Source organism: Leptodactylus fuscus, chromosome 1 (assembly GCF_031893055.1).
Source record: "Leptodactylus fuscus isolate aLepFus1 chromosome 1, aLepFus1.hap2, whole genome shotgun sequence".
Lineage (NCBI taxonomy): Eukaryota > Metazoa > Chordata > Amphibia > Anura > Leptodactylidae > Leptodactylus > Leptodactylus fuscus.
This window is the reverse complement of record NC_134265.1, coordinates 151,902,156-151,916,476: the sequence shown is the minus strand read 5'-3', so window position 1 is coordinate 151,916,476 and position 14,321 is coordinate 151,902,156. Positions and strand designations below refer to the sequence as shown.

The window sequence follows — 14,321 nt, the reverse complement described above, 5'->3', positions numbered from 1 at the left end:
TGAGCGCGCACGCAGGGCCAGCTTTGCTTTGGCTTTGCATATGTGACCCCGCCCACCAATGACGCAACAAAGCCGGAAGACAGAAGATTTCACAGAAACGAAGACGGGTGAGTATGCGACGTGGGCATACCCCTTTAAGGAGTTGTATCATAAAGACCATCCTTTTATAAAGACATGTCTCTTTTAGTGTATAATTGTATTCCTCATAATATAACAATCGTGGAGCATATTTTCTTAGAAGCTGCATCTGGTAAAACATCTTCCCTCACTTGAGGAAATATATTTTATAGCATTAAATGCAGGCTATTTGATATGAACAGGGCTGCTTCTATCTTTTCAGCTGCATGAGGCAAAAACTGAAATTGCTTCTCCTCTTTCCCCCACACAAATATAAAAATTATAAGTAAGAGAACCTAGGTAGCCATGAAGCCAGTCACAAAAATGTAACATTATACTACAAAGTAATACCTGTAGCTGTTTTCTGGTTTCCTTTCTGCCTCATTTTGGGGCTCACAGCGTCAGAAGCTTTGAGGCTGACATGACTGCTGAGACCAATCAGTAGCCTCAGCATTGCTAGTAAAGACCTAGTGACATATATGAATGATGTTACTAGACCCTCTCCAGTGACCACTGAGGCCATTATTTAGTCTCAGTGGTCATGTAAGCGTCATCACTTCTGGTGCTGTGAGCCCTGGCACACAACAGAACAGGGATAAGGAACTGACAGAGTGAGATTGCAGGTGAGAATGCCTTTTTTTTTTCTTCTACAGTTACCCCATCCACCCCTGAGGTTGCTCCTCTTTAAGTCTACAGTCCTCCTCTATCGACTCTCTTTACACTCACCTCTAAAGTTAGAAGAATATAGGTTATGTCTAGGAGGTGATGGGGATGACCGTGGACTTAAGTCGGCTATTTGCACTCATCCTGACCACATCCAGGTTGAATACATGCGTGATTGGTGGTGGACGGTGCTATGATTCACAGCAAAGTGAATGAGAGAACCATCCACCACTCGTCATGCTTGTCAGGTTGAATGTGAAGCAGACGGAAAGGAACTCCTGTTAATCTAATAACCACCGGGTGAGTGCCAGTGAAAAGCATTCACTGTCATTGACACTGCCCCCCCCCCCCATCAAACTCTGAAAATTACATTAACTACACTCAAGTCACTGGATTGGCTCTTCTCTCTGGACTGGTGCTCAGAGCTCCTTCCTTCTCCATGCTGATGTGACTTCACCTCCCACACACACAGGCAGCTTCCACCCCCCACTCCATAGCAATGCAGAGCAGCATGAGGAAAATTCTGTACTTAGGTGCTGGGCTGTGGGAGGACTCGGGTGGGTTCAGTTATTAACTAAAGCAGTGTGGGCTGGCTGAATTGCTACAGTAGTGATTGAGCCTGCCTGTGCCCATGCCACTGCATTGGTAAGGGAGTCCATGCAGGCACACTCACTAATGCATTGGCATGGGAGTCTAGCAGATAGTGCTTCTGGGCAATCAGCCGTCTGAGGTGAGATACTCCTCTTGCCTCATGGCAGGTGCAGCCTTGGATATGAATGCACTGTATACAATAGTAAAAGATCTACTAACAGATTTGCTAAACTTGTATTTAATACTAGACGAAGAGAAATAATGAAGCAGTTTTACTATGATAAATGTACCAGAATTTTGGGGAGTGTTCAAAAGTGTCTAAAAAAGTGGTTACTAAAATACACAAAAATTATTAAAAGGAGTCTATCCCAAGCGTATTCAACTGTCACCACTATGTTACAGAGCACGTTACAATGGTAACCAACATATCTCTGTTAGGTATGTCACATATGTAGATTTATAGAAAAACAACCTTGTAGCATAAACTTAGGCCATCTTCAGTTTTGTTGCAGTTTAGTTCCAAACATTGCCTTTCAATCCACGCCCCTAGCAGCTGAGAAACACATCCTTTTTATATTTGCTAGTCCAGCTACTCTGCAAAATATAGTTAAAATCTAAATATGACATCTTGTAACAGAATTGAGCATCTTCTAGCCCCAAAATTTACATGATTAAATCTGTATTGTCTGTAAATATAATGGGGCATATTCATCAATACTGTCAAATTTTCTACGATCCAAAACTAGAAATTCAGTTCACATATTTCTAAATTTCATTCACTTTCTGACACAACAAAATTCTGGCTTATTTTTCCAAAGCATCGAAAAATCTGTCTCCATTGCCAGTGGGCCAAAATTCTTTCCCAACTGAATCTTCATCTAAGTTTACACCATTTTATATTCATTATTTTCCGTCTCCTAAATGACATTTTTGACACTATGCCCGTTCTTGTGCACATTTTTCAAAACTAGAGCCAGTACTATGTATATGCTCTCTCTGGCGCACGCTATTCAGAAATGTGTCACAAATGCTGTGCACAATAAATTTTGGCATAAGTGTTGTAAGCCGATGTCCGGCCAGGTAATGGAGGGGGTGTACATCTCAACCAGACTACTAAGGTGGCTGAGATGAGAAAACTCCAGAAAGACTGGTTCTCAGCAGATAATTCTGTCTGCTGAGTGTTATTTCAAAGTTCCGGTTACTGGGCTGGATTTTTAGGAATGGCAGGTAGGTTGGTAGTGGGACCTGTCATTCCACGCCCCTCGAGTCCACACTTTGGGGATGTTCTGGCAGCGACTCAGCTGTTGAGAGTTTCCTCGTCAAAGAGGCTTAAGAAGTCAGCTCCAGCAGCAACACTTTGAGCAGAGTTTGGTTGGAGAGCCAAAAAAAGAAGTCATACTTTTGGAGCTGTGTCCTGAATGATTCTACCGGCTTTTTTGGATTTCTGTTATTATAGGTGAGGTAACCTATTCTATGTTTAGTTAGAGCCTAGCCAGGCAGGTATTTATTCTTGTATTGTTTCATTTTGTTGCTGCACTACCTTTTTTGAGTGAAAATAAACTCTACCTTTGTTTTGAACTAAAGAAACTGGACTTGCGTGTCTATGCCACCCCACCTAGCAACCCCAGACCCTGACAGTGTAAACAGAAAAGTGTTGGACTTCTATTGTTATATATGTCCTGTGTGTGTTCACCTTGCTTCTCTACTAGAACTAACGCTAGGGCCCCAAGTAGTGGGCCCCAGCCAAAAAGCAGTGCGGGGAAAACTGCGGTGGAAACACACTGAGGTTTTTCCTGCAGCACTTTTTACAGAAAGTATGCAGAGTTTTACTCTGTGGGCCTTCTGCTTCCATTATACCTATACGGAAACTGCCATCATTTCCATAGACCGGCTATGGTTGGCAAAAATTCAAGTGTTTCTTAAATTGCAGCATTTCTGTTGTGGATTATTTTCTGCAATGTGGGGATAGGATTAGCCAGAATCCTATCCACTTTGCAGGAACTATAAAAGGACAAAATTGCAGCGTTTACACAACATGGGCCCCAGCCTCTTGTGGTTTAATACTTAAAATTTCCTTCTACTTTTGATGCAATTGTATTGTGTTTCTATTTTTGTAATTTGTAATTTTATGTAAGAATTTTATTTCAGCTACAATTTTAGAATATATTTTGCTTTAATGTAACTTTGTCTACAGGAATCAATCCTAGAAGAGCAAGAAAACAGGAAAGAGGAAAACATTCATTTAGTACGATTTCTCCGGGTCCTTGCCAACTTCCTAGTTATGTGTACTCTGGCCGGAAGTGGTTATCTCATTTATTTTGTTGTGCGCAGATCCCAGCAATTTGCTTTGGAAGGTCTGGAAAACTATGGTTGGTGGGAACGAAATGAAGTTAGTATCATTGTGAAATTTTCAACAATCAACAATCAATGTGACCAGCATCAACAAAGGATGCTGGTCACATTTGTTACACGAAAAACATGCTATACACGCCCTGTAGCAGTCAACTCTTTTAAGATAGATCAATAATGTGATAGAGATTAAAATTAATAGAATCCCTGAGGTGTTATGCACACAGCAGACTTATATATGCAGAGGCTATAGACAGTAGAGGGGCCTTAGAATTTCTCCATAGTGCTGGAATATTTTTTTCTCAATTCTACATGAAATTGGAGGCCTATAGCCATTTGGGGTCCCAAGCAAAATTATGCCTGGGGTCCCCCTAATCAAAAATTTTAGACCACGCCCCCTCTTTCTCTAAACTGCTACCCATTGCAGGATATAAAATCCACCTTTAATTGGCCCCATTCAGTAGAATATAATCTTTACTGGCCCCCACAGTATATTACTCTCAAACCTAGTACATTGTCATCATTTATGGCCCCCCACATAGTACATAGCCCCCTTTTTTGGCCCCCATATGGTACATTTTCCACTTTGCCGAACCATACATGGTACATTGTCCCCCACATGGTATACGCCCCCTTTTATGTCTCCGAAACAGTATAACACCCCATTTTATAACTCTGACATAATACACTGCCCCCTTTTATATTTTCAACACAATACATTGCTCCTTTTCTGGCCCCCACATTAGGCCATTACTTGATGTATTATTCCAACAGGTAATGCCCATATTTACTCACCTATCCCCTGTCCTGTTCAGGACCCAAGGAAGTGCCATGTGCTATGTCTGGATGCTGAAAAATGTCAGGATGTGATTTCCTGATATAATGTTGGAGTGGGCCTGGACAGGAGTCAGATTAGGTGAGTAAAATAGTGACTGCTACTTGTTGGAATAATCCAATAGGTTGCATGAAAAACAGGCCACAGTGCATCCCACTGTTGTAGGACCCCAGGAATCCCAACCAATAGAGTGTAATACCTTATGGCCAAACTTGGCCCTTTCTAGAGATGTAGAGTATGGCGCCATATACTTCTCTTAATGCCATACTTAGAACATTGTACATTGTGGAGAGTAACATTGTACATTGTGGAGAGTGTATGAATCAGTAGGCAGATTAACCCTAAATATTTTGCAAGTAAATCTGAGGATGTCTCCACAATTTGACACCCCCCAATATTTTGGATTAAATCCACAGCACACTCTTCTATTGGTGTAGCTTGGCCCTGAATAGATTTACAGTACATATGGGTCAGTTTTCAGTTTGGAAAACAATTTGTCCTTTTTTTAAACCTTGTATAGTAAATTATATCAGAATGGACCCAGTAAAGTTTCAATTACAGAATTGTTAGGTTCTTCTCATGTTTTCTATAGTATTTTTTTGATGTTTCTTAGTAAATCACACTTGTGCATGTCTGCTTCAACATGGATTCAGCAAGGGATTTTCCAACTGTAGTATATTAAAGGGTTATTTCACTGATAAATGCATTTTTGCTATTAAATACTGTTTCTTTTCAATGAATATTTTTTTGTTTAATGAAAATTATATGTTTGTAAGCATACCCAATTACCCAGTTATATAACCCAATGATGACGAAAAAAAGTATTTGTGTTTTTGGTAGGTGAACACTGTTATGTCTCTGTTGGGAATGTTTTGTCCAACAATGTTTGATGTTGTCAGTGGATTGGAAAACTACCACCCTCGTATTGCTCTAAGATGGCAACTTGGCCGCATATTTGCCCTGTTTCTAGGAAACCTCTACACGTTCCTCATTGCTCTCATGGATGAAATTAATCTTAAGGTACAATGAATAGAATTTCATAAATTCAGTGCTGTATTGAATTGCTCTTTACATGGCATTGTAAAACTGTTTTTTTGGTAAAATTTTTGTTAATTTTCCTAGCGTCAAGAAGAAAAGATTGTGCAACATAATATGACACTATGGTACGCTAATCTTTTCAATGGATCTAATTCAGACAATACAACCGGACTTCCTTTTATCGTTGACCCATCAGATGTTCCTAGGGGACCATGCTGGGAGACAATGGTGGGCCAGGTTGGTATCAAAACATATTTGGTTTTATTTGGTTTTATTTGGTTTTATTTGGTATTTGGTTTATTCATTTACTTATGTAACAGCAACAGTGACTGTAAAATTCTGGAAATAATGTATCTGATAAAATAGAGGTACTGTCTTATTACTCATTTTGCATCTAACGTCACATATTTTTGTGGATTTTGTGACTTTTTTAAACATTGTGTAAAATTTATTATGTAATCCTTTGTCAAAGTCAGACTTTGACAAAGGATTACATATCCGAAACGCGTCAGTCTGACGCCCACATTCCTGTTTTTCATGCTGCTGTGATTTCGTAAATATTTTAACAATAAAGAAGAAGTATTTTTGCATCTTTCCACGTAACCTGGCTGGAATCAATTTCTTGTTGGATGTACTATCGTTTGGCTCCGGACCGAGGGAGCATATTTTTTCCGAGCCGGTCTATAGATCCACGGATCTCAGAGTGGGAAGCGATATATGGGAGAGTGATTTTCACTACAAGTTGGCTGAGTATATTTTCCTTTCCCTTCCTTCCCTTTTTCTATAAAATTTATTATGGCCGTGTCATTTTTAGTCCGGAGCGCCACGTGGCATAAACCACCGCAGCGTTTTACTGTAATAGCAAAGTAACAGCTTTTCCTGTGTCAACATCTCAAAGTGGATGAGTTCCTAACAAATCTCCATTTTATGTAGTATAAACTTTATTATGAAACTCACAATTTATTTTTTATTCTAGGAATTTGTACGACTTACTGTAAATGATATTATGACAACATATGTCACTATATTAACTGGTGACTTCCTACAAGCGGTTTTTGTACGATTTTTTAACTATTGTTGGTGCTGGGACCTGGAGTATGGATGGGTATGGAACTATTTATATTATCTACACCTTAGAATATCAAGCATAATATATCATGATGTTTTTATATGTTAATTTTTTTTGTTGCTCAAAGGAAACTATAATTTTTTAAAGCGGTAACATATGATACTATGTTCCCACTGTGTTTTCCATGTGGATTCCACACTCACATAAAAACTACAAGGATTTCAAACAATTAAACCAATAGTCTGTGCTGTCTGTTCCCAGATAGTTCCCAATTCTTGCTCATTATCATGTATAGAGTAAATAAAAATAGCAGTTTATGTATCAGTGTATACATATGCTATAGTTGTTTGCTCTCCTACGTTAGATTCACTATCGTTTGAGTCTCCACCTTTTGGGTCCGCATTAGGACCCAAAAGATGTAAAGCCTGCCTGCTTAAAAAGCTGTTACCTGTGTACATCCATGGACCCCATAGACTAGAATGGGGCCTGCCGGGTTTATACTGAAACTGGTGGAGACTTCAACACAAATATGAATCCAGCTTTAGCCTAAAGGAAATCCATATAACATGAAATTTTCTCTGGTGTTCAGTAGAGATGAGCGAACAGTGAAATATTTGAGATTCGATATTCGTTTCGATTAGCCCCTCAATATTCGACTATTCGAACGAATATCGAACCCCATTATAGTCTATGGGGAAAAATGCTTAGTTTCAGGGGAACCCATTCTTCGACTCAGGAGAGTCACCAAGTCCACTATGACACCCCAAGAAATGATGCCAACACCCTGGAATGCAACTGGGACAGCAGGGGAAGCATGTCTGGAGCATCTAACATGCCCAAGTCCCTGTATTATTTTGGGATCCCTGTCAGCTTGCGATATGCGGGAGCTGACTTTTTCCCATAGGAATGCATTGACCAGCGTTGATTGGCCGAATGCCATACAGAGTACAGCATTCGGCCAATCAACGCTGGTTCTGCTGGAGTCTCATCTGTGAGGAGGCGGAGTCTAACATCAGACCGAGATGTAGCAGAGCTGAGTGTGCGCTGAACCCTGCTACATCTGAGATGCAGCAGAGCTGAGTGTGCGCTGAACCCTGCTGCATCTCCGGTGTAGCAGAGCTCAGCGCACGGCCAGCTCTGCTACATCTCGGGTATAGCAGAGCTCAGTGCACAGCCAGCTCTGCTACATCTTTGGTGTAACAGAGCTCAGCGCACGGCCAGCTCTGCTACATCTCCGGTGTAGCAGAGCTCAGAGCACAGACAGCTCTGCTACATCTGACATCGGACCACAATGGAGACTGCTGTGGACCGATCTTAGACTCCGCCTCCTCCGGCAGAACCAGCGTTGACTGAGAAAAAGTCAGCTCCTGCATATCGCAAGCTGACAGGGATCCCGACGAGATAGAGCCCCAAAGAGCTGGGTGAGTAACATTCCCACCTAAATAAAGGTAATCCCTAGCTAACCCTGCCTGTAGATGTATCCCTGTCTCACAGTCATATAGTTCACATTCTCATACGAACCGAATCTGAAATTGACCATTCGTATAAAGTGGAAGTCACCTGATTTAGCCAGCCAATTACTTTTTCAGATTTTTTTTCGATGCCTCCGTTGTAGTAGTTCCTGTCCCACCTTCCCTGCGCAGTTATTGGTGCAAAAAAAGCGCCAGGGAAGGTGGGAGGGGATACGAATTTTTAGTGCTTTTGCCTCGTGGTATTGGATTGTAATCAAATATCTCAAACAGCCTGATATTTGATCGAATATCAATTCGATCGAACGCCGTTCGCTCATCACTAGTGTTCAGTTTTGTTTACTGCTAAAGGTGTGTAGATTTTTTATAGAACATACTTTTAATGCATGGATGGAAAAAAAATTCTACAGTTCTAAGAGAAAGGCATTTTGAAATTGGTATGACATTCAATGCTTCCAAGATCGCAATATTACTGACACTTGCATATTATTTATATGAAAGAAAAGACATTTTGGACATATCAATTAGTCATTCAACAATAGGCAATAGGTAACAATAGGACAATAGGTAAATTAGTCATTCAAAAATAAATAAAAAGAACTCAAAGAACTCGCTTACAAAATAAAATATGTAAAAATCCTCTAAGTGATGTCATTTGTTTGTTGACACATTGCAAAACAGTGAACAGTGCTCTTGGGTGTACAGAAAAGTGGTATGGGTACTAATAAATATGGTCTTCATGTACAATGTCCTTTATTTCAATATAGTAATACCAGAAAACTGAGGGAGATACCATCATCTAGCATCCCTGTGGCCTTCCCCTTGTTCCTCCCTAGATGTCCTCTTTAGTTTCGGCAGCACTGCAAACATATACAGACACATAATTTACATATAAATGTGTTTTCTTATTATTCGCAGCCTTCATACTGTGAATTTGATATCAGCGGTAATGTGCTGGGATTGATTTTCAACCAAGGAATGATTTGGTAAGTACATGCTTTTACAAGTATTGCTGACAACTACAATGAAAGCTCAAAGTTTTAGGTTTCAGTGTTTTAAGAACTCCCCATACCTCTTTATAAATTCAGTTTAAGTACATTCTGTTTGCACGTTTCTAAAATAATACCGTATAACTTATTAAAATGCAAAGCTTTGTATAAAGTGGTAAATAGATAAACCACTGTATTATTCAGCACTGCTGCTGCAACTTAAAGATCCAACTAAAGCTATGTACACACGTGCATTGGTCTCTCTGTTTGGTTACTCAGTTGTAGTATGCATTATCCAAAATATATGGATGGAAAAGTCCTGCAAGCCCAGCTCTTTCATCTGGTGGCTTCAGTTTTAAAGAACCAACACCTGATGGACCTCATTATTGTTAATGTGGTCCTTTCAAGCTCTGTATGTGACCGCAGTTGTAGTGGTCTGCTTATTCATTGTTGTGATCCTGAAAGGCCGATGCTAGTGTGAACCTGGCATCTAAGGATGCATGCACATGATGTAATGTGGCACTGATTCTGGCACGATAACTTGTGTAAGGATCAGCGCAGCAAAACAGAATCCCATTGACTTCAATGGGTTCCATTTAGAGTGCGTAACACATTGAAAACAATGGGAGACTTTTTAATCCATTGATTTCAATGTGTTACGCGCGCTAAACGGAACCCATTGAAGTCAATGGGATTCCGTTTTGCAGCGCTGATCCTTACTCGAGTTATCGTGCAAGAATCAGTGCCGTGTTACATCATGTGCATGCACCCTTACATCTACTGTACATGGAGTTTGCATCATATTAGTTCCCTGTATTTGCTATACATGGCAGGGATACTCCTTGCATATACAGTATGTACATCATATTTATCCATAGTGCTCTATTAACCTGTTATTTGTCATCTGCCAGGTGTTTACTATATATTACTTTTATATATGACTTTTTTTCTTTTAGGATGGGATCATTTTATGCACCATGTCTTCCGGCCATTAACGTATTCCGTCTTCATACATCCATGTACTTACAGTGCTGGGCAGTGATGTGTTGCAATGTTCCACATGCAAGAGTGTTTAAAGCCTCCAGATCCAACAATTTCTACATGGCCATGCTGCTCTTCATACTTTTCTTGGCTATGTTGCCAGTCATCTATACTATTGTTTCCATCCCACCATCTTTTGACTGTGGACCGTTTAGGTAATCAGCTTCATAATAACTTCTCATCTTACTGTGTGATATACAACACAATGCTTCTTACCTGCCAAATCCTTGACCTTGACACTAGTGTGACATTTACATGTCACATATAGGGATAGTTCTGGGCCTCTGTTCTCCTAAACCTCAGCAGTCAGACTCTCATAGATTAAACATTTTCCTTTCATCTTGTGGGATAAAAGTGAGAATAGACTTTTAACCCCTTCACACAAAATCATGTACATGTATGTGATTAGGTGTAACGGGATGTATGGAGAGGGCTTCAGAGCTGAGCCTTGTCCATACATGGTGGATGTTTAATACAGCTGGCACTCGCTGATGATGATCGGTGCTAACACTGATCACAGCTGTTAACACTTTAGATGCTTTGGTTAAACTTAATCACGTCATCTAAAGTGCGCCATTGCGATGATAGCCAAGAGCCTTTTGAAAACTCCCAGGCTTGACATTAGTATGGTTCTATTACATGCAACAATGAATTTTACTATACACTGCCGTACATTAGTATTGTAGTATATAGTATTAGTGGTTAGACCCCCTGGGGTTCAAGGTCCCTAAGTGATGTGAAAATTGAAGTAAAAAAAAAAAAAACTGTTTTAAAAGTATAAAAAACTAACACAATATAAAAGTTCTAATCACCTCCTTTCCCTAGATCACAAATAAAAATAAACATAAATATTATAGTGCTCCCTGTAATCAAAAATACCTGAACTAATAAAATATAAAAATATTTATCCCATACAGTGAATGTCATAGCGAGAAAAAAAATCAAGTGGTTGCTTTTTCAACACTTTGTCTCTTAGAAAAATGGAATAAAAAGAGATCAAGCAATCAGAGATCAAACCATCAGACTACTTGGGGGAAGGTCTGATAATATTTTAAACGGTATCAAAACATTACAAGCAGTGGCGTAACTAATGCCATAGCAGCGGAGGCAGCTGCCACAGGGCCCGGGACATTAGGGGCCCGGTGACAGCTACTACCGCTGCTATCATTATACTCGGGGGTCTTTTCGGACCCCTGAGTATAATGATTGGCGGACCGGGAGAGGTAAGAAACATAAAAATCATGTTACTTACCTCTCCACGATCCTGCCAGGCCTCCTTCCTGACGTCTCTGACTTCACATGAACCCAGCCTGCGTCCCGGGTCATGTGACGGCCGACGTAATTGAACAAGGACAGCAGCACAGAAGACCACGTAGGAGCCGGGGGACAGGTAAGTAACAGTAGTTTTTTATGTTTTTATTCCTCTGGGTCTCCGATTATTATACTCTGGGGTCTGAAAAGACCCCAGAGTATAATAATTGTTTATGGGTGTCCACAGTGGGATATAATACTGTGTATAGGGGACACTATGGGGGATAATACTGTGTGCAGGGGCCACTATGGGGCATAATACTGTGTGCAGGGGCCACTATGGGGGATAATACTGTTTTAAGGGGCCACTAAGGGACATAATACTGTGTGCAGGGGCCACTAAGGGACATAATACTGTGTGCAGGAGCCATTAAGGGACATAATACTGTGTGCAGGGGCAACTATGGGGGATTATACTGTGTGCAGGGGCCACTATGGGGGATAATACTGTGTGCAGGGGCCACTAAGGGACATAATACTGTGTGCAGGGGCCATTAAGGGACATAATACTGTGTGCAGGGGCCATTAAGGGACATAATACTGTGTGCAGGGGCCACTATGGGGGATTATACTGTGTGCAGGGGCCACTAAGGGACATAATACTGTGTGCAGGGGCCACTATGGGGGATAATACTGTGTGCAGGGGCCACTATGGGGGATAATACTGTGTGCAGGGGCCACTAAGGGACATAATACTTGTGCAGGGGCCACTAAGGGACATAATACTGTGTGCAGGGGCCACTAAGAGACATAATACTGTGTGCAGGGGCCACTATGGGGGATAATACTGTGTGCAGGGGCCACTATGGGGCATAATAGAATGCGCAGAAATGCGGAGGAGGGGGTCGGTCGAGGTCGTCGGCGTCGATCGGGGAGGGGGGGCCCATGTCAAAAGTTCGCCACGGGGCCCCGCCATTCCTAGTTATGCCACTGATTACAAGTAGAGATGAGCGAACACTAAAATGTTCGAGGTTCGAAATTCGATTCGAACAGCCGCTCAATGTTCGTGTGTTCGAACGGGTTTCGAACCCCATTATAGTCTATGGGGAACAGATACTCGTTAAGGGGGAAACCCAAATCCGTGTCTGGAGGGTCACCAAGTCCACTATGACACCCCAGGAAATGATGCCAACACCTCTGGAATGACACTGGGACAGCAGGGGAAGCATGTCTGGGGGCATCTAACACACCAAAGACCCTCTATTACCCCAACATCACTGCCTAACAACTACACACTTTCCACATTCAAAAAAACCTCTATCAAAGTGGGAAAATACCTGGAAACCTTCTTTACTCCCCAAATGGATGGACACAAACCCCAATTTAAGCTCAACAAACAGTAACAACCACCCCTTTAAATCATGTTCCCCATGACAACCACAAATGGAATAGGCAATGGGAATTCCAAAAGCCCTCACCCTTAACTGTCATTTTGAGTGTGTGTGTGTGTGTGTGTGTGTGTGTGTGTGTGTGTGTGTGTGTGATGTGGTAAGACCTTCCAAAATTCACTTTTCTAGCCCTTAACATGAGCCCTTCCAAACAAAGTTACATGACCTTAAGCTGAGCTACCAGCAGAGATTGAGGCCCTTGGCATGAGTAGAGCCTTGCACCAGCAGTGTTTTTGGCACTTAGGGTGAGTTGAGCCTTGTACCAGCGTGTGTCCCTTAACATCAGGCGGGCCCTAAGTTCTGCGCTTTGCACAAAAGTTCCACATTAACTAGGCTGAATGGTACAAAGATTAGTAGGCCCGAGAACCAGGAACAGGTCTTGCAATGGCTGTCGGATAACGCTTAAAGCACATTGTCCACCAGCCAGTCAGCCTCTACCTCCTCTTACCCAACAGTCTTGTCCTCCTTCCACCCAAAATTCCCAATCTTCTCAGAACAATAACCCCAACTGTCCCTGCTCCCCAGAGCTGTTCTCCCTTCCTTTGACTGTACCGCAACCTGCCCCTCCATTTCGCGATTCCACGGACCTAACAGACGAGTATCTGTGTCCAGATGCTCAAACACTAGAGTCTCCTCCATTCCATCTCCGGTCGATTTGGTGGCGGATGACCAGCAACCCACCCTCATCGACGACGATGAGACGCAGTTGCTGTCAGGGCAGCCAGTTGACATGCGCATTGTGCAGGAGGAGGAGGCGAGACAGGAGTTGGAAGAGGAGGTGGTGGACGACGAGGACACCGACCCCACCTGGACAAGGCAGATGTCAAGCTGGGAAAGTAGTGTGGATGTTGAGGCAGGTGCAGCACCAAAAAGGGTAGCTAGAGGCAGAGACATGTCCAGAGGCAGAGGTCAGCTGCTTTGCCGAAGCCAGGCCAGACCCGGAATGTCCGAAGATGTTCCCTTTTGTACCCAGCCCAGAAAAACTCCCCCATCGAGGGCACGTTTCTTGAAGGTGTAGAGTTTTTTCAAGGAATGCGCCGAGGACAGATATAGTGTCGTCTACACAATTTGCCTCTCGAAATCGAGTAGGGGCCCTGAGAAGAGCAACCTGTCCACCACTTCAATGCACCGTCATTTGGAATCCAAGCAATGGAATCAGTGGCAGGCAGCAACGGCAGGACAAACGTCGCCCGCCGTTCATGCCACTGCCTCTGCTCACAGTGCTGGCGATGCACTCCAGAGGACGAGCCAGGACATCACTTCATCTGCCTCCGCCACTTTGTTGACTTCTCCCTCATCCTCCCCTGTTTCTGTCTTATCTCCTTCTCCTGCACCATCAAAGGCACCATCAGGCGCTTCTTTACAACAACCCACCATCTCTCAGACATTGGAGCGCCGGCAGAAATACACCGCTAACCACCCACCCACGCAAGCCTAGAACGCCAACATCGCTAAACTGCT

General features: G+C 42.3%; 1 protein-coding gene across 1 annotated transcript in view; it reads left to right on the top strand.

Moving 5' to 3' along the window:
- The window catches only part of LOC142209971 (transmembrane channel-like protein 1), a 70,264-nt gene that overhangs the window by 37,519 nt on the left and 18,424 nt on the right, over positions 1–14,321 (top strand). The window contains exons 11-16 of the mRNA XM_075279008.1: positions 3,566–3,760; positions 5,396–5,575; positions 5,678–5,830; positions 6,570–6,698; positions 9,050–9,117; positions 10,077–10,316. Of these exons, the coding sequence (XP_075135109.1) occupies positions 3,566–3,760; positions 5,396–5,575; positions 5,678–5,830; positions 6,570–6,698; positions 9,050–9,117; positions 10,077–10,316 (965 nt within the window). The remainder of the gene's footprint in view (positions 1–3,565; positions 3,761–5,395; positions 5,576–5,677; positions 5,831–6,569; positions 6,699–9,049; positions 9,118–10,076; positions 10,317–14,321) is intronic.